The following is a 22,074-nucleotide window of genomic DNA, read 5'->3' as shown; positions in this document are numbered from 1 at the left end:
CCATTTTTTTGTAATATACACTTTAACAACCGGCTAACTATTCCGATTCTAGCCATATATTGTTCACCAACTAAAGATATCGACATTAACTTCCTTCAAAAATGAGTTAATCGCAAACCCAAACCAATTATTATTGGGGATTTTAATTCTCCGCATACAGAACTAAGGGGAAACAGAAACATACGCAGAGGATCGTGCATAAAAAATTTTATCTCTAGTAATAAAATGCACCTAATTAATGACCATACACCTACACACTTCTCAGCTGCAAACGGCTCATACGATGCACTCGATTTCATCATCGTACCCAAGGGCATGGAAAACAGAATATCTAACTTGATGAAAACATGATGAAATCACTAGTGACCACTTCCCCATGTTATGTATGATTCACCCGCGCCACCCTGCCGTGGCGTACGTGACTCCTTCCGCATACAATTTCACAGAAACAGACTGGCTCACTTTTAATGCCTCTCTGGACTCATACCTACCCCATCCAATCGAACATGTAAATAACAAAACAGAACTAGACAACTATGTTCATCAAATTAAAGAAGCCATAAAAAACACAATTCCTACATCAAAATGAAAACAATCACTTATTCAATGGACTCTAACACCAGAAATTCACGCACTAATAATCAAACGCAGACAATTAAGACGAACACACTACGTCACACGCGATCCACACATTAAAACAGAAATCAATAGAACAAATACAAAATTTAAACAAGAAATTAAAAAAGTCAGAGAAAACAATTGGCATAACTTCTGTAAAAACTTAGAAAAAACCAAGAACAATCCAAAAGAATTCTGGAAAAAATTCAAGAGTATTGCTTGAGACTAAAACACAAATCACATGCTACAACATATCACACACAACAATAAAATCGCAAGGACGGACGAAGAGGAAGCTAACTTATTAGCTGACTATTACAAATCCTCTTTTAGCGATTTAAACTCAGTAGATTTCGACACACAAAACCAACACCATGTCAACAACTTCATAAATACAAACCAAGCTTCATTCTCACCACGATTCCCTGGCGAGACACTAGAAGCATACTCAAGTTCAATCAATAGAAAAATAACCGAACTAAAAATTAATATCAAAAACTTGAAGAACACTTCCCCCGGACATGACCAAATACCAAATATTATTCTGAAAAAATGCTCCACTCTTCTACTACAACACCTCACGAACATCATGAACATTTCACTAGCGACCGGATACTACCCTGACACGTGGAAAAAAGCCATCATAACAACGATCCCCAAGAAACAAACTAATAGAACAAATCCAGATAATTTCCGCCCCATCAGTCTGTTAAGCTGCCTTGGCAAACTGATGGAGAGAATTATCTCCAACCGACTCCTCCATTTTTGCGAATCGAACAACATCCTTCCAGAAACTCAAAATGCCTCCAGAAAAAAATAGACAAACAACGGATCACCTCACACGACTCACCGAATCAATTTACAAAGCATACAACAACAATCAAGTAACCATCGGGGTATTCCTAGACGTCAAAAAAGCATTCGACAGCGTATGGCACAACGCCATCATATACAAACGAAATCATCTGCAAATAAACCCCACGATAGTCATATGGATTTCAAATTTCTTAACCAATAGAACAGCACGAGTAAAAAGTCAATAAAACTATATCCAAATTATTTAATATAACGGCAGGAGTGCCCCAGGGATCAGTCCTCTCTCCACTTCTATACATAATTTTCGTCAGTGACATACCTTTTCCAAATCTAACATACACACACAATTCACAATACGCAGACGACATCGCAATCTGGAGCACCTCCAGAAACCCAGTAATGGCCATGTCGCGCGTACAAGAATCACTAAACAACGTCTCAACATGGAGCAACAAGTGGAGAGTCGTGTTAAATCCAACAAAAACACAAGCAATCACCTTCTATAGAAAACTAAAGAAGCAAAGAAAAAATCTAGAAAAAATAAAACTATCACTTGGAAACACAACCATTAACATGAGCAAAAACATCACATTCCTTGGCGTCACTTTCGACACAAAACTAACATGGAAAAAACATATAAACAATATACACTCATCAATCAGAAAAAGGATTTCATATTTAAAGACTATAACTGGTAAACAATCGTAACAAAGGTAAACAACAAACTATATGTAGGTGAGTATCATTTATATAAATTTGTCAGAGTTTTTGTTTATCAGTATTTAGTGCAATATAAACATTTTCAAAGCTATTTTGTATTGTACGTTACATCAAAATGCTTTTGGAACTTCCCCCGCATTTGTCACCACGTCAGGTTACGCTTTTCCTAATGATTGTGAACTTTACAAACAGCCCTGAAGCGTAACTGTCATTGTAAAAGGCATGGACTTGAAGCTATAACGTTCCATAATCCATCTTACTTAGGATGACAATGGTTTATAAGCAGCATTTTCAACAACAGAATCAAATAGAAATTCAAAGATGCTCTGTGTCTAGCAACATGGCCCAACGTTTTCGCTTGGAATAACATGTTTACATGTATTTTCCAGATGCTTGAAGTATGTCAAGGTTGAACAGGAGGTATACCTGGAAGCCCTATCTTGATAAGCTCTCACACTGTTGACCTCATTTCCAGACAGAGATCCTACTTTATTATGTTGCTTACTATTGTCTAGTTTACGAAGACGAATTTGCTACTGATTCTGGATTTGTCTGTTTAGGTCCGGCATGGTCAGGTGGGTTAAGTCGTGCGACTCGTAATCTGAGGGTTGCGGGTTCGCATCCCCGTCCCATCAAATATGCTCACCTTTTCAACTGTGGGGACGTTATAATGTTCAGCCAATCCCACTATTCGTTGGTAAAAGAGTAGCCCACTGCTAAATTAGGTACGGCTAGCGCAGATAACCCTCGAGTAGCTTTGCGCCAAATTCAAAAACAAACAAACTGTTTGTTTATTCTCGCTTCTTAGAAAACGTTATAATTTGCTACAAATGTTTTTTTGGATGGAGCTGGTCTCGCATATTAATTCATATGACATAATTTCTGATAATGTTAATTTCAGTTGTCATAAGCATACCCTGATAATAGTTTATCTATATTTAAATTACTTTGTGATTTTTTAGTCTTCTTCATATTTCAAGTTATTTATTCTGATTGTTATGTAACCCTTATTTTTATGAAATGAGCCCATGTAAGTGTAAAATCGTTACTAACATTTCAAATTGAAAAGTAATTTATTATATGATGTAACATTAACAATTTTTTAAAACGAGTATTGAAACATCCAAACATCTCTATACTATAGGTGTATCTGTAGGGTTGTCAAATCATAACTTTTCCCAAACAGTCCTGATAGTGGATATTTATGCTCACTGTTACTTTTGATGCGATTTGAGTAATGAAGTAAAATTCAAGAACTAGACTAAGAACTATAGTTAGTTTACCATTTTAACTAACATTTTAGTTTTGTGAGAACTGTAATCAAAGGTTTTCAAATGAGTAGGTTTTATTCCATTGTTACAGTTTTAATATGCCTACATGTCTGTTACCAGAATCTTAGTGTAAAATAAACTGAATTTATCATAGAAGATATAAAAAAAATTACCTTTATTAATTAATTCAACAATATATTTTCAATAGGCTTCTTACTTATTTTCAGCTAACACTGATTACATTGTGTTTGTGTACAGGAAAAGTTAAGGTTAAGTAAGTAAATAGATAGTATAAGTACTTACAATGAAATGAGAAAATAACTATCATAAATCACTGAGGCAACCTCAGAGACAAATATATCACAGCCATACTGTTTATTCAGGTTCACATATTAGGTTAGGTTCGTTCAGTATTTTGATGATAATTTATAAGTGCATCTTAAACAATATAAAACAAGGTTAATCATATGAAACACAAAATATTAATTTTGTACCAGAATAAACAAAATAATCTAATGAGTAACATAACATTACGCAAGTGTAATGAAGCTGTAGTAGTAATACTTCTTCGAAGTTTTCTCCCACAAAAGGCTGATTGTTGGATCTAGTTGTGTTGATGCTTTGTTCAGATGATAAAACTACACAATTCATAAAGAAGCAATAAATTCTTACAGTTCTACATACAGGTATTATTGTTTGTTTACTGAATCTAGATGATCTGTATTTTACTAAACAGAAACAATAGATACTTACAGTTCCATATATTTACTATCGTTACCTAAATGTTGCATTTATATGCATTAATTCCTTATTCAGATGACATATATATACACTGCTGACCAAACTTTTAAGGCCAATGAACATAAAGAAAAAAATATGCATTTTGCATTGTTAGACTCAACCACTCATTTCAGTAGAGCTTTGAAAGATAAAAATAAGAAAAGGGAAAAAAAACAACTTTATAGCATTTAATAGGGAAAATGTGAAACCAGGAAATTAGCCTCAATACTAGCTAGTCAAAAGTTTAAAACCATACCAAAAAGACGTCCTCAACAGGGTAGGAAATGCCCAACAAGAGTTCTCAGTAGTTAGTTGCATGGCCGTCATTATAAATAACTTTAAACATTCACTTTGGCATAGTTGATACAAGCGTTTGCAGAAGGCTGGCTAAAATGTTATACCAAGTGGTGAAGATGGCTTCACGAAGATGATGTGTTGTTTGGAATTGACATCCATTTCTATAGACTTCCCTGGCCATCCAACCCCAAACATTTTCAATGGGGTTCAGTTGGGCAAACACGCTGGATGGTCTAAAAGAATCACGTTATTCGCCAGTAAAAAGTCTTTTGTCCTGCGGGCATTGTAGATTGCAGCATTGTCCTGCCGAAAGATCCAGTCATTTCCACACAAGCAAGGGCCTTCAGTCAATAAGGATGCTCTCTCCAACATGCCAACTGCTGTTTGATGCCCCTGTATAACCTGAAGCTCCATTGTTCCATGGAAGGGGAAAGCACCCAGATCATGATGGAACCTCCTCCACTGCGTTATGTAGAAAATGTCTCCGGTGGGATATCCTTGTCGTGCCAGTAACATTGGAAGTCATCTGGACCATCCAAGTTAAATTATATACATAGTAAAATCCCAAACCTAACAATGAAACAGCTACTTAAAAGCTCTCTAACCACAATGCTGTATTACCTTCATTTCAGATGCTGATATGAAATCTAATACAGCTTCCTCTCTTGTAGATTCTGCCACCAGTTTGTGTATAAAAGTATCTTGAACAATTTTTGAAAACCTCTTCCTCATTCTCAGAGCCAAAATTTTTGCAATCAATTCCCTGAAATTAAAATCTCCCATAATACAACATTTTTTCAGCTCCCAATCTAATTTCATTATACAGTTTTTTGTCGACTTTCAAATTTTGACCTGGTGGTCTATAAGAAATCCCAGTCACAAGGCTTTTCCCTTTATGTCCACTAACACTAACCCAGATTGACTCGAGCTTATTGCTATTTTCTTTAACGTACCCTTCTTTAAGTGTATGTTGTCAATTCAAAACAAGATTAATTTTTCCATTAAATTATTCAAAAATCTAATCAACCTGTTTGCTTATCATTACATATTGGTCTAAGCCTGGCATTCAACCCCAATGACCTACTTAGTTTCTCTTCCCGACAATTTATTTGACAAAATCAAACTATAAACCCTTTCCTTAAATGTGATCTTATCAGTGTTCCATACTTACCAATAAGCTCCTCAGGTTCATCTTTCCATAAATCATTAGCCCCAAAATTGCCACATAATGTGCATTGCTACTAGTACCCTTAACTATCTCTAGTTCTGTCACTTATATCTTATACCCCTTCTCCTAGATAATATAAACAGATTCTTTCACTCTGTTTACTCCACATACTTTTATAATCTATGTGACTAACTAAATTCACCTACAACTATAATTTCCCTATCTTTTACACTTATTATCTCATCTGTTTCCCCTACCTGCTCCATCTCATCATTAGTAAGTGATTGTAATCAAGTGTTTATTTTTAAATTCAAGTCCATCTTTACTCTTCAATGCAATATTTTCCAAGTTTTTGTCCCTGTTTCCTTTCTTAGCTCCCTAATGATGAAGATACCCATTCTTAGTTAAGGTGTTCTGAAGAAAAATTATTTCACTATAAACGGAGATGTAATCCAAGCAAATTGAGTCGACTCTGTGAATAAGACTTAAAACCAAGTTTAATTTGAAATATTTAAAATAAAAAACTTTTCATCTAATACTCATAAAAATAAATATTGAACATTCCAGATCACAAACATGTTAATATAGCTTTTCACTTAACTATAATTTAATTGTTTAGAAGAATTGTTTTATGCACAATTACAAAGTCATCTGTGTATATTCATCTGCCCCTCCTCCAACAAAGTGGTAAATTTGGTTATTATAGAACAGATAGCCCATTGTATAGATTTGTTGTTAACTACAAAATAATTGAAATAAATTTCAGATATTCAATTACACTTTAAAATGTTTAACTATTCACTTGATAGTGATCACAATTCAATTTTGTTCTTGGAGGGGTTGTGAAAAAAGTGAGCATATACATTAGGACCTTTATAAAGTTCAGTGGATAAGATAGTTTGTGGGATAAATAGGGAAAAAGGTTTGGATTACATCATTCAGTGAAATGGGTGGAAAATATAACTGACAGAATAGAAGATTTAATAAAGAGGTTAGTAGTGATGCAATTTTTAATGTGCACATAGAAGCTAATGTTGCAGGGAAAGGCAGATCAGTGGAACTAACTGATAAGAAAAAGGGGCTAAAAAGGTATTTAAATCAAAGGGTGATAACAATTGTGTCAGGAATACCATTGAGAACTAATGATGGGGCTGAAAATGTGAGTAGGTCACTAGGGCTGAATACTAGGTTAATATGTAAAAATGAGCAGATTAACTGATTTGACTTCTAGGATCAGTTTAATGGGAGAAAGGAGCTTTTTCAAAAGGAGACTTTACATTTAAATAGCACAAAAGCTGGTTTGTTTGTAAGGGGTATTAACACAGCTGAAAAGGAAGATTTAAACTAGGACTAGACAGTACTGTGGCCCACGATAAACTAAATGTAAGATGTAGAGGAAAGTTAAGCATAGGAACAAAGTACAGTAATAGCTCTAAATGTAGGCTTAACTGTCACTATTGTAATGCTACAAGTATAAGAAATAAATGAGATGACTTTGGAGCACTGGTATAAATGTAGAATTTTAATATAATAGGAATAACTGAAAGAAAATTACATGTAGATAGTTTTGATAACACGTCTAATAAGTTATAGGTTATTTAATGTGGAGACATTTTTGAAGAAAGAGGTAGGAGTGACTGTATATGTAAAATGTGTTACATACTATTAAAGTTAAGAATATCAAAGATAATGATGAGGAGAGAGAATTCATTTGTATTTCTGTTAGCAAATATAAAGGGAAAAGGCTTTTAGTGGGAATTTGTTACAGACTATCATATAATACTGGCAAAATTTATGAGAAACTGTAGAGTGGAATTAATATTTCAGCTGTTAATGAGGTTATAATTATGGAAAATTAATTTCATCTATATAACTTAGGAAATATTAGAATCAAACCATAAACTGTTCAAAATGGCTTTTCTTCATCAATTGATTGAGAAAACTACTTAGGACAATGCTATTTTAGATTTACTGTTAATTTCTAACATATAAATGGTTGAAAGGGTGGAAATCAGGTAACATCTGGGTGCAAGTGATCATTGCTCTATTAAGTTTACTTTGTGGTCCGTGAGAAGATAAGGAATAATAATATTTTGGTTAGAATATCAAAACATCACATTTTGAAGGGATTTGACAAGAAATATCTGATGAGAAATATACAGATCAATTATTTGAAGTCACTGCTCTAAGGATATAAGGAATAATATTTAGAAAAACAAACACAATATAAATTTGAGAAATTTAAACTGACTGGTGTTATAGTAGATTTAAAAGATCAAGATAGTTGCTGAAATAGAAAATTATGACATAAAAAAGTGATATATGTAAAATGTTAAACAGAATATACATCAGTGAATTATAGAAAAGTATTAAAACTAAAAACATACACCACAGTGAGATCAAAGTAGAGAATAAAACTTTAACACATTCTCATCAAAATACTAAAATCATCTGGTTTTAGAAGTTACTAAGTTTGGAAATGCAGAAATACGTCTAATATATTTATTTAACAAACTAGAAAATAATTAGAAATGTAATGAATAAACTTTATATTTTGTGTTGTGTCACACTAAACAAAGATTTCTAAATCTAAAGTATAAGTGTGGTTTGTGTGTGTTAATATGATTACTATATCTTAAGTATTTGAATATAATTTTTTTCATATTTATCAGTACATAAATGTAATACCTATTTTATATGAAAAGTGTGTTTAAATCAACAGGAGCCATAAAATCTTTGGAATCAAAACCTTGTCCAAGAGACAAATGCTAAAAACATCTACTTTCCACCTCAATCTCCAACAAAACACCCACGCAATTCAAATACAAGTTTAGGACTTTGCTTTTGTTAAACAATAAATAATAGTTGAAACTACTGTGCTCATCCATTCTACATTAGAGAGAAATGTGAGCTTATGGTAAAAAATGAAAATAACCTCATACTCACTTCAACACATCCACACAACGTGATGGAAAAGCCTCCCACTCTTCTGTGACACACCTTAGTTCTACCTCTCCCATCTGACAGTGGTTTGTTTCTGTGTTTATACATTTGTTTAGTTGTTTGTAATTTAGCACAATGCTAGACAGTTCTCTGCTGACCACAGGTATCAAAATAAGGTTTCTAACTAAGTCTGCAAACATTCTGCTGCGCCACTTGGGTGCCTGAAAATGGCAGGTGACACAACACTGTTATGTTTAGTGGACAGTATTGTGATTAAAATAAAGAAAAATAAATGGCTTGCCAGCTGAATTCTAGAGCAATTGAATTGGCCAAAGTGAACTTTTGACTAGAAAGAGAGAAACGTATAATGTTTAAGATGCAACTATGATCTCCATAGGACAAAGAATATTATACATAAATTTAACTTTTTCTGAATATATATATACACACACATTATTACAAAGACAAGGAGTGCATACTGTTCATTTATTGTCACATTTATCACCAACAAGTTAGAGATTTATTGTCGAAGAATCATTAACCCGACATACCCATAAATTTACATTACATACACACACACTAATAGAAAGTAAGTTTACAACAATAATCATCAATAAATTAATGTATTCATATTTGGTTAAAACACTTATCACTTAGTTTAAACCTTAATATTCTCAGAAACTAAAAATTAAGTACTGAAACTACACCATATATAAATAAATGGTTATAACTTCATGCCTTAGGAGGAGGAGTTCCAGCTATTGTACATAAAACCCATGCTTTGGCTTTTGTTGATACATTAGTTCATTCTCCATGTTTAAAAGTTACATCTAAAATATTTACTTACATCACCAGTTTAGTGCAATATTTCTGGACAGGGTAGTACAGAATAATCTAATTGCTTATGTCAAAGTGTCAGAATTATCCACTAAAAACTTTACACTTCCAACACAAAAGATCCTTTCACTTGTATGTTTCAAGAGGATATCATGATAAAAAAATAACACTAAACCAACACCTGGCCCAAATAGGCATTAAATACTAAACTAGTTCCATTAAGACAAATAAGATAATGCTTTATATCTCTAGAATGTATCTTCATTAGCTTAACACTTTGCTATTATAGTTTTTCAGAAGCTTGGCTATCATAGAGCAGAGCTGCAGTGGGATAGCTGATATGTTCACCACGTGGAATTGAACTTCAGATTTCTAACGTGAGATTTTTCAGAAGCTATTAAACATCCTACTAGTTCACTAATCCAGTTTCAAATAGATTGGTGAATTTATAAAATACTGATAGCTCCTAATAATGTTGTAACAGTAAAATATATAGTTTATAAAGAATATTGCTGGAAACATATGGCATTATTTACCTTAATAGTAATGTCTCATAATAAACTTTATTGAATACATTTCAATTCTGATGTATTTTTAAAAGTGTAGAAGAATAACTACAAGTTTATTTTATATATTCTTTTTAATTCAATGATTTAATTTTGCTCTTGAAATTTAACATGACTTAATTCAAGCCATATGTGGTTAGACCTATAGCCAGATAAATTTTCGACTTTTTCAGAATTATTTGTTAATACTTACATTAAAAAAAGTACAAAAGAGAAGCTTTGGAGCATCTTAAAATAACAGGTATCAACTATTGCATCATGATGCATTCTCATTTGGTAAATAACAGTAATATCTCATTCTCTAACTCATTTTACAGTTAGTCAAAGTGGAGAAATTTATTTAATGAACCAATGGATTTTATATCACAGTCCTATAAAGAAATGTAATTGCAGTTTCAAACTGATGTAAAATTATTTAGTTTTTATAAAAAATGGATTAATCATTATTTAGGCTGCAGAGTGTCACTAATGTGTTAAAATTAAAATACAAGTTTAAAAAATTATCTTAAAAATGAGACAAAATAATATTCACAGTGCAGTTTTCAGAAAGGCTATTAATTATGAAAAGATATTTTGAGAAATTTAGAAACATTTATTCTTAATTCTTCTTAATATACTGGTTCTGTAAAAAAATATTTCTTTTCATTAGTTCTCAAGGAACTGGAGAAGGCGTCTCCTAATTCTTTTACATTTTAAAGACAACTTTTTTCTCACAACAATTATAAAATCTAACCAATCCTTGAGGTGGTATATGAAGTACATTTTGTTAATTTATCACTGTAGTACAATAATAATAAACAATACATTTTGTACAAACAGTTCCTTCAATAAGATACACATCCAGAGTTCCATAGTATTGTGATGATGTCAATCCATGGAAGTTTTTTTTTAAATATTTGCTTTCATACATAATCTACAGTAAATAGCTGTGAACATAAACACTCCAGTTTTACAGTTAGCTATCTCACTGAATTATTATCTTTAAACTTTTGGTTATTTTAAAGATGAGATCTGAGTGAAATATAAATCAGTTTTACAATGCTTGAACAAACCTCTTTCTCTACAAGTTCTTCAATGGAAATGTCATCTTTCTTTTCTTGGTTCTTCTTTTTGTCTTTATTAAGAACAAAACATGGTGGGAGTGTATGTTGGTAATGACACTTGTCTCCTCCATTAGGGCAATCCCAGAACCAACTATACTTATTATTCTCAAGTGCCTCCAAAAAATATTTACAAATCTACAAGGATATGAAAAGCCAACAATATAATATTAGTTAAAGTTCAAACTTTCAAAGATATCCACATCAGATTCAAATCTTTCACAAGGAAAGAAAAATATTGTGGTCAACAGAGCTTGTTCTCAAGTTATAAATTTACTGTGCCATGTATTTCACATATTCCTTAACTTTAGGAAATGGAATAAAAATAAGAAAACTAAAATACATTTACAAGTAAGGAAAATGTTAACTTCCAAAATAACCCACTTATCTCTCTTCACACAGTACTTCAGAAAAGGCATCAAGAGGCAAAAAGCTCATGAAACAGGATATTTCATAGTAAGAGATTATTAGAAGAGACAGTATACTCTTTGCTTGGGTAGATGTATGAAAGAAGGAAAGCAAAATTAAGTCAGGTAAAATATGTGACCAGTCGAACTATCAGCACTTAACAAGTCAGGTGGACACGAGGTGTAGTGTAACTAGTGCAATAATCAGGCCATATGATTTATATGTACAAGTTACTCACCATATATATATATATATATATATATATACACACACACACACACACAGACTGACTCCCAACAAGAACACTTTTGCCCCATTTGGCTGGTCAAAACAACTGAAAAGTTGTCATACTATATAACTGTGGGTGGCCTATGCTACACTGACATGGATATCCCTCCCTTATTTCCCATTGCACTGCACTACACTGCCTGCTTGGACTTTTTCTAAAAAGATCACACCAACAGAGAGGAACTGTCCAGAATTTCACTCAAATACATTCTGGGGTGGTCACACTGGGTACACTTTGGAAAGGTTCCCTGAGCCCCATTTATCTTGATCATTGCAAAAATACAGGAGAAACCTATTTTGAAAACCTGGCATGCATGAGTCAGTAAATTAGGCAGATACTCCCCTGATGCTGGCATTTTACATGATATTACATGAAAGATGTGTTTTGGAATGGATACACACATGCACGCATATACAACCATACTGGTCTTGCAGGAAAACACCATCTCAACAGTAGTTACATAAAAATCAGGTTGGATGGGCTTTCCTTTACCTCTATCATTATGTGGATTTGGAAAACAAGTATAGTAGCCACTGAATGGGTTCTGGAGATAAGTGTATAAAGATATAAATTAGGTGCTTACCCCATTAAGATTGGCAAGTAGGTTGAAAAATAGCACTTGGAGGGATGATATATCTGTTTGAAGATAAATGCCAGATACTGAAGGCGTGCATGTCATCTGTAAGATTCAATCCAATGGTTTTCAAAACAGTGACATCAGAGTGAATCAAAGTACAAATCTAATGAGAAGTGAAATAATAGAATTTGAGAATGTCATCTTCTTGGAAAAACAAATAACCCAGATAAGACCTGAACCCACCTGCTAAGAATAGTTGACTCATGATCCATGAATAAGGAGGAATCATAAAGCAAGAATAGGTATATGCATCCTGAAAGAGAGCAGTGCAAAACTAGATTGCTTGAATTGGGTATAAAAGACATCGTAATGAGCTGAAAATAATGGAAGAGAATCAGAAAAAAATGACCCACCACCTGTCCAAGCTGCTTATACATACAAAAAGAAAGAGCAGTAAGGGAAAAAAAATGGAGCAAGATTTGTGAAGCAGAGTACAGGAGGCATATAAGGCATAAATATTAGAAACCTGATGACCGTAAGCCTAAGGAAGAAGGAAAGAGGCTTCATGTAAAGGTGAAAGAACAAGTGGTTAAGGTTTCAAACAGATATTAGATAAATGTGTAAAGAAGCATAGAAGGTTCTCTGACATTGTGTCATTGAGACAATGGTGCTAAGGATCAGAAAATAGAAGAAAAACAACAGGGAAAGAAGAATAGGAGGAAGAGACGATAGACAAAGGGCAGAAACCAAAGTGATGCAAAGATCAGTTATGAAGTGAGTAGAAAAGAAAAAAAAAAAAAAGCAATTCAACAGGAACCATGTCAACTAGGTTCAAAGGTTATAGGTAGCTACCAGTAGAATAGACAAAGGATAACCCCCTGGGAGGAGAGTATGGTCAGAGGAGGCAGAGAAAGTGAGAAGAAGAAATTATGAAATAACAAGTGTACATGGGTCAAGGAATGGTAACGATGATAGAGTAAAGACGTGATAAAATGATGGCAAGAAACTTCCACCCAAGACTCCAAGGAAAGAAAAGCATCTTGAAGACCTCGTGGCAAATGAGTGGAGCAAGACATAAGTCATGTACAGAAGACTGGGGAATGTAAATGACAGAGAAAAGGGTGTCACACACAAACAGATCTCACTTGCACAGAAACCATGAAAAGAAACAATTATAAATTTCATGAAAGTCATAAGATATTATCAAAAAGATAGTAACTTGATAATAAATATTAATAAAGGAATCACAAAGATTGCACAAAATCTTTCAAAATTAAAAAATGAATGTGCCTAAATTAAGAACAAAGATAATTTCAAGTGTAAGTTCTTGTGGGGACCCATGAGCATGGAGGATGTATCACCTTCTTACTGGTGGAGGGATATTACTACATGATGACCACGTTATGTACTAGTGCAATTCATGTCAAAACATGTGATTTAGGTGGGAAATAGTTCAAGGTTAGTAGCATGAGCAAAAACTCAAGAGTAGGTACACAAGAATTACTATTGTATGCAGAGTTAAGTGGATTGTTTAAAAATGATTATATTATCACTCAAAAAAATTAAAATAAGTTTTTATCATATATATATTTACTATATATATCATATAGTAAAAATTCAGAATCAAAGCAACAAGAAAGCAACATTCATTCTTACAGCTCTAATAGTTGGTCATTGAGAAACTTAAAGCATTTTAAACATATCATTCATGAGAGAAAAACACAGAGATTTAAGAAGTCTTGATAGAAATGAAATGGAAAATCCTATAACCCAAGTGGGTTGGTAAAAGTGTTGAGCAACTGGGAGATCATTTTCAGTGTTAATAGAAGATTTATGGTTGTTGAAATGTTCTCTAAAGGTTATGTCCTACATATTGATGACTGCATTTGTTTACACTGTGTAATAAAAATGGTGTTTTTTTTAAACAAAGTTTCTTTGTTTGTGTATGTCACAAAATGAGTTAGTGGTTTTTATGAACTTGCAGGTTTGACAAAAGGCTTTAGTGCATGGACGACAATCATTTTTGAGTAGGATGTTATTCACTTTTGTTTGAACAAGGATACCTTTTAGAGTTCTGTTTTTTTAGAAGGAAGCAACAAGAACTTCAGGAAATATCTGTTTATGACAATGATTGAGCTGTAGAAGATAAAAATGTTTCTTCAAAATCCATGAAATGTTTGAGTTTAAACTGATAGGTAATAATAAGGGAAATTCTATTTGAAAGTTTAGTATTACTTAGGATTGCTCATCTAAATACTGTTAAACCTTTTGTAATTAACACAGATCCTGGAATCAGTGATCTACATTCATTGGTTTCATCAAAAATAACTTTATTCATTAATTAGTTTTATGAAGGTCAAATTTCCTAAAACTTACTATTTTTTAACATAATTTTTCATACTTAAACTGATTAGTATATTTTTATCAGTCAGTCTCCAGGTGTCATATTTATTTTACTTAAATACCTAAGCATAATTTTATATATACACATATTTCTAAACCAAAATATCCATAACACCTTTTCACATACATTCTTGCCAAAGGCTACATTGTACCAGAAATAAAACGCTTACAATAGTTCATAGAAAAATAAATGTTTCCTGGAAAACCAAATATATATCACTCTTTGACTATACCACCACACTCATTTTGCCCCTGAAGAAGAAAAGTCAACATTTCAAAAGTGCTTGGGTTACATGATTTCTATTTCAAAAATAATACCATAATGGTTAGTAGTCTTTCATGATAAGATACTTTTTTAGTAAGTCAATCTTGAAGATAATACTTCTTGAATACAGTCAGGTTATTAAAATGAACAGGTATTAAATTTAGGATACAACAAAATGTTTTGTTACCAACTGGAATGTAGAAAGTTTAATTACTAAAATATCAGAAAGCTCACAAATAAGTCTGTTTTTAATATTTATACATTATGAGTGTCAGTATCATTGTCTTTTTAAATAGATGAATGTGTTTCATGGTAACCACAAGTTTCACCACATGTTAAGTGTAACATCACTTATATGTTTTGAGAGAACAAACCAAATATATCACCTTTTACAGTTACAAATTTATATATGATCTATACATGTCTGACTGTCAAGTTTATTTAAGGGGCTGTTAAAATTTTTAAATGGAAAAAAATGTAATTTCTGTGTGTTTAATGCTTAAAAACAACAGTCTTGTATAACTTAGGTACTTTCCATCCAAGTGGCACAGTAAACAAGTTAGAAAATCTTGATTTCCTGTAGAGTAACACGTATTTGAACTTACTATATTAGTGGGGGAATTTTTCTTATCATCTTTCCCATGTTTCTTTTTAACGACTTCTTTTAATTTAGCTTCATCCCAATTTTCCATTTGAGAACCACCAGTTGAGAGTACTTGTCAAAGAAGCAAAAATTATACAAAGGACAACATTAAATAATGTTCCTCTTCCCTTCTTTGTTACTAAATCCCTATTAATCTCATTAGATAATAATTGTGTACCCTATTTTGTGGAAAGTAATAACTGATTCCTTGAACTGGTCAATTGCACTCAACCCATTAGTTCCACACCTTTTACAAACCATACAAAAAAAAAGGCACATGCTTATTCCTTAACTTTTTCAACCTCTGCATTATTCTAACGTAGTATCATTTTTAATTTTTTCTTTCACTCTGGGTTTTTTTTTTCACTAATTTTCAAATTACCCTTAATTTCACATGATAGCCTTTATCTCTTTAACAGTTGCCATTTTTAGTTAAACAATTTATTTATCTTCATTATTTGAACAAAATAAACACACTAGAACATTATTTAATAAATATTTGCACCATCACAATATCTTGCAATTTTCTACCATATTCACTAAATAGTAAACTTGTACAATTTGATGACAGTTTTTTATTTGGTGAACATATTAAAAAATATGTTTGCAAACACTGCAACTTAATAAAATCATAATGTGTCTATTAAAAAGTAAAAACAGTAATTATAAACAAAGTATCAACAAAATAACTTTATTATGCTTTAAGCAATCTCTTTGTTGCATACAATATATATTTCAGTGTATAAGTATATTATTAAACCTGATGATGACAAAACTTTTTCCAAACACTATACATTCATTATCATGTTAAACTTTTAATAAGATTTGTTATCAGTTCAACCCATCTTTAAACTGTATAAGCTTACTTACCTTATGTAAAGTTATCATATACTTTCTCTTTGAAGAAAATTTCTATAGCTTTAAAATATAATTTTATACACAAATACATTCAGAATTCACAACAAAAGAAATTTTACAAAGCTATAAAAAACAACCTATATTTTAACTTTATCAACACATGATAGTCTATGTGCTATATCCAAGCATATTTAAACTTTCTCAACAATTGTTATCATAGCAAGAATAGTTTCTCTATTTCTTTTATGAAGAGGGGTCTAATTGGACTTCTAGTAGTTTAATTAATAAGTGTACATCACATTCATTGTTTTTATTATTTATACCTGTGTTACAAGTCATTAGTGATAAAATTAATTAGAAAGTCTATTATTATTAGTTCATATAGGTTGTAATGAACAATTTAAAATCTATATCTTTATTTCTACTAATGTGATCAATTGGAAAATAAAAACAAACATTTTAAACTTTAATTGAAATAAATTATTATATTTTGAAAGGAAAACCATGTCTACACCTATATTCACATTTTAGTGTTTCCAAACATCAGTCTGTTTTCAATTCTTTTTTGTCACTTGCATTTTTACTTATTTTGGATATCAACAGTACTAAAACATTTTTGTCAATAGCATTATAACATTCAAACAATGAAAAACAGATTTTAAATTAGGCATATGTTATAAGAGCTACAGGTGTCATAAATATAAGGGTTACAAATTATGTAAGAAATAATAACCATAAATAGTTATTTCAAAATTTTTGTTGAAATAAAGTTTTTTATTATCATTTAGAGAAAAAAGGTAAATTTTTTCTAACTTCATTACCAAAAACCAAAATGTCTGGTGCAGATAGCCTAGTTGCTTTGTGCCATAAAATGCCAAGCTAACCAACCAACAATGAAAATGTCTAAACCCCTCCATTATACATTATAAATTCTGAAAAATAATGCTAACTTTAATGAAAACAAATCTCCATAAAGTCTAGAATGCATGCACACTGTTAATTTCTGGAAAAAAGCCAAGGCCTGATAATTTACCAGGGAAACATTCAGTTGATGTTCATATTATTGTATTCATAAGTTAATGGCTGAAGCTACACCTGACTGTTATAGATTCAAAATAAACTAAATTCAAATAAATAATAATAAAGGTAATTAATAGACCTATCAAACAGATATTGAAACCTAATATTTATTTTCAATACTATTCACTGTTTTCAATATCAAATTAAGGGGGGAAAAGGAGAGGGAGGAGTTAAGACCCCACAGATATGAACCTATTTATAAAAAACATTAAATGACACAGGTATTACTTTTTAAAAAGGAAGAGCTAGAAGGGATGGGGTTTCAACTCCCTTGATCTCTACCTTAAATTCATGCCTATTCAAATATAATATTAAACAACATAATTATTAATCTCTGAAAAATGTGTATAAAGTTTACCCCAATGGATCCCTTCACTTCACTTGCATTCTCTTATACAAAACTGAAGAATAAAGTTATTAACTACTAAAAATATGAATGACTGGACCACTTGGGTTCCTAGCTTTGATCTGCTCATGCTTATACAACCTTAAATAATAGTGATACAATTGTAATGTAAAAACATTACACAGTGTTGAGAAAAAAAATCAAAATACAATAAATTTACACCTAATTATTTAAATAGCCAGAGAGTTGACAATCAACAGTTCAAAATTGGTGCAGTGGCAGATAGCATCTGTAGCTTTGCAATAACAATGACAGAAATCGTAAATTTAATGGCAATGGAAGTCATAAAGCATCCCCACACCTGCCTCTTATGTAAGTTTGAACTTAACAAATATTTTGATCATTTGGAAATTTGGAATAACTGGAAACAATAATTTCATAATTTTGATTGATTGCTAAAGTAATTATGACAAAGACTAATTTTGATTGGTTAATTATTTTTTATGATATAAATTGTTTTATGGTACACTAATTGATGTAATCACTGCTCCTATGTAAATAATTATATTGGTTAAATGGCTCAGTTCTTCTGTAAGCAGATGCATGTTAATATCACATTAGCAAAGAAATCACAAGTTTTACTAATGAAGAAAATTCAAGTTAAAATGAAAAACATTTTATAACATACAATATGCAAGGTAAGACATGAACTAGTAAATGTTGTTACTAGTTTATGGATGCAGGCAGTGTGTACAGGTGAGAAGTTTCACTGATCTCACAGTTCCCACTAAAGTGAATGCACACAAGTTTGATCCATAGTTCACATCCCCACAAAGATAAAACACATTTAACTGCATGAAATGTGAGGTGAAGAACATGTGAACTGCTTGCTCCAAACCTGAAAAGGAAAAGGCCAGGCCCAAATGAGGTTGGAAAGAAGAAAACTACCCCAAATGAATGGGTTATTGGGAGGAGGTAAGAATGGATTTCCCCCACTGTCATTAGGAAACCTTTCTCTGCTGTATCTTGTAGAATCAGTGGAGTGTGGTCTATGGATTGTTTTACTGAAAAGAAAAAGAAATCACTGGCCAAACCCATCAATCTAATTTCCTGAGAATTAAAGCCTGTACCTTCTCTGCATATAAAGTTGAACTAAATTCCTGGGAAATCTTACCACTAGTATGTTCAGCTATAATGTGAATTTCTAAAGTCAATACACTGATCATATATTACTGCAGCAGTAATTTGGTTTGTCAACATATTAGATACCCAGAGCTCTCAATGATCTTAATGTAAAGCTCAGGGAAAATAAGAAAAATACTGAGGACAGGAATTTTTATTGTGTCTTTTGTTGTTTTGGTTTTATTTCTGAAAATATTTCTCACTATTTGAAAGCTGCAGGAATATTCTTCTATGATATCATATGTTTATTCTGGTTTATCATGTGCAGTATGCAATAAATAACTGACTGAAATCCAAATTATTTATTAGATAGAAATTCATCTTGACCAAAAAATATAGAATTTAATTTTTTTATAATTGAAAAGAAAGATATGAATCCTTAACAGAATTAGATTTATCTACATTAATTTTATAAAAGGTACAACAGAAGATTGCTTTTAAACTCTTAAAACACTTCAGTAGTTTAGCACTAATAATGCAAACACAGAAAACCATAAAGTTGATTTAAAAGACCTTTATACTTTACATTTTTAGTAGGTAATAGATGCATAGATAAAAAGATAAACTACATTACTTTCATTTTGCAAGTCTACGTAAAAACTCTTCTTTTCACTCTTACTTTCAACATCATCGTGGGAAAACTTGCATTTGTCACCTTTCTTACACTGTCCTTACTTATAAAAAACATACAGTACAGATTTAGGATCAGTTCCTGAAATTAAAATAGTTATATCACCTTTTTGCAAGAGATGAATATAACTGAACTGTAGCCATGTTGAGACTAACAAGACAAAACACTTCAATGCTGTGGTGTGTGATTTACATAAAGCAGACTTTGAACACTTGTTTTGATTCACCCTAAGAATATCAATGACCTAACTATAGAAAAAATCACAAAAAATATGAAAACTAATATAATATTAAAGATGGTTATGTACAGTACAAGAATTCATGCTTTCAGTTAATATGTTCACAATACACGCACCACACACTTGTTACATAAGTTGTTTTAATTTTTAAGTTATAAAAACAGATAAAATTTACCATTATACATTTTTAAATGTATAAAAATAACATTCAATAAAGCTACAGTAATATAATAGCTTACACTTTTGTTTTGAATGACTTTTAGCTATGTAAAAAATTTCATTGTACTTATAAAGTCAATGATTATCTACCTGATTTATGTCTCTGCTGAGTGTTATAACTACATAACTCATATGTAATAGAACTGTATTTCTTTCCGACCACTCTTAAAGAAAATATTTAACTCTCACTGATAAAGAATAAATATTTATAATTACAAGTTATACATTAGTACAATTTTAGTGCCAGACCTTAAAAAAAATACTGAAAAATAAATATTTAGAACCTTAAGTGGGTGAAATTGTAAACCTGATATTCTGTACTTCAGAAATTCTTTTATATTTATATATGTAAAAAAAATACTAATACTAAAAAATTACTTACTTATGTCAGGATTTCAATGTCAAGGAATTGTATCTCTAAAAGTAGAAAGCAAAGAGGTTCCTTCTTTAAACACATTTAAGACTGTATATCAAGAGTAATATTAATATGGTAGAATACATCATGATGTATTTCAGTTTCTATATAATACATAAGGTATAAAAATTATAATAATTCTGGAAGGTATTTTAACCTTTTCCTGAGTAACTCAGTTTGAAAGATTCAACTTATGTTGATATTTGCTATTTCTCAGAAATAAAATCTTAAAAACCTTCATGACCTACTTAGACAGCCAGCTCATTAACATATCCAAAGATAATCTGTATTAATAACACTTCTGTAATAATTCTTAAAAGTCTTCAGTTAACTATAAAATCCTATGTTTTTTAGTACTATTAAACCTCACATTGCCATATTCTCCTGCTCATTTAAACCATTTCAAAACAAGCAAAAGCAATAATGGAAAAAAATAAACATTTTTGTATTTATATGTTTACAAAAACACGCCATATCAACATGTATTGGGGTGGTTAAGTGATTAACAATATATCACGCATTTCGTGATGGCAAAAAACCAACTTGAAGTAAAAATGTATCTCAGAATAACTGTTGCAAACTCCTTCTTTGTTAATTTGGAGATGACCTAAGAAGGGCAAAACATTGTTCTCAGCTTTATTTTGGTATAACCAGTTGTCATGCGATACATATCACGTACTTGTTATGTTACTGGAAAGTCATACAACAATGGGAATATAGAAATTCCAGAGTTTCTTGCTCACACTCTCTATTAAATTACACAGAAATAACTTACAGGAAAGCTAGTCTAATCTAGCATTTCTATTAGGTAAAATTAAAATAATAAACCATTTTACTCCATACACAAATTATCTAACATTAACTTCATTCTCCACAAGGAAGGAAAGGTGACAGAAAAAAGCTATTTCATAATATATATATTTGTATTTTACCTTTCTTAACTTTCTGTGTTGTTAAAGGTTTGAATATCAAGTTCAGATCCTCAACTACCCTCTTTTTCTCATCTTTTTCTTCCTGCTTGTTGATCTACCTGAGGTAATGTGAGTAGAGTGTGATTACTCTTCTACCACTGACAATTTGTTTGAACCTTTGTATCAATAACTTTAATAAACATGGCATACTATTTCATCAATTAAGTAAACAAATTATGCATTACAAAGATAATTAAAGTTTTATAACATTCAAAACATTATCTAATACATGGTCATTAAAAATAAAGAAAATGTGACAGCTGTTGGGATGAAAACTGCACTTTATGAATTTGACTTTTAATGTGGTACTTATAAGATTGCTGCATGGAAGTATCATTTTACAAAGCCCTTCATACTCTACTGTTTTTCTTTCTACTTTCCTACAGACAATGTTGATGATAATTACAAAAGTACAAAGTGTTAAAAAACATGT

At 31.4% G+C, this 22,074-nt stretch overlaps 1 protein-coding gene across 13 annotated transcripts; it reads right to left on the bottom strand.

Annotated features, from left to right (window-relative positions):
• Positions 1 to 3,583: 3,583 nt before the first annotated feature.
• LOC143243226 (zinc finger CCCH domain-containing protein 15-like) lies at positions 3,584 to 21,704 on the bottom strand. 13 transcript variants are annotated; one of them, XM_076487069.1, is made up of 7 exons: positions 21,603 to 21,704; positions 20,638 to 20,672; positions 19,742 to 19,879; positions 15,664 to 19,049; positions 11,069 to 11,254; positions 8,617 to 8,834; positions 4,070 to 6,048 (listed from the first exon to the last, which is right to left on the bottom strand). In XM_076487069.1, the coding sequence occupies exons 4-7, from the start codon at positions 15,748 to 15,750 to the stop codon at positions 6,000 to 6,002; spliced, it is 540 nt and encodes a 179-aa protein (XP_076343184.1). In that variant the 5' UTR covers positions 15,751 to 19,049; positions 19,742 to 19,879; positions 20,638 to 20,672; positions 21,603 to 21,704; the 3' UTR covers positions 4,070 to 5,999. The 13 variants fall into 13 exon arrangements, 11 of the variants coding, with proteins under 11 accessions (XP_076343190.1, XP_076343184.1, XP_076343187.1 ...); XM_076487072.1 differs by having other exon boundaries at positions 15,664 to 15,773; XM_076487073.1 differs by having other exon boundaries at positions 19,742 to 19,841.
• Positions 21,705 to 22,074: the final 370 nt, after the last annotated feature.

The sequence above is a fragment of the Tachypleus tridentatus genome, unplaced genomic scaffold (genome assembly GCF_004210375.1).
Source record: "Tachypleus tridentatus isolate NWPU-2018 unplaced genomic scaffold, ASM421037v1 Hic_cluster_2, whole genome shotgun sequence".
NCBI classification, from domain to species: Eukaryota; Metazoa; Arthropoda; class Merostomata; order Xiphosura; family Limulidae; genus Tachypleus; species Tachypleus tridentatus.
The sequence above is the reverse complement of the archived record's forward strand: the minus strand, read 5'-3'. Positions and strand labels throughout refer to the sequence as shown.

Excerpts from the sequence above, each read along its gene's own strand:
- LOC143243226 (XM_076487068.1), bottom strand. The coding sequence starts at position 15,750 with ATGGAAAATTGGGATGAAGCTAAATTAAAAGAAGTCGTTAAAAAGAAA. Across the intron at positions 11,255-15,663 it reads AAAATTCCCCCACTAATATA|ATTTGTAAATATTTTTTGGA; the intron begins GTAAGTTCAAAT and ends ATATCCTTGTAG. Across the intron at positions 8,835-11,068 it reads AAGAACTTGTAGAGAAAGAG|GCACCCAAGTGGCGCAGCAG; the intron begins GTTTGTTCAAGC and ends TGCCATTTTCAG.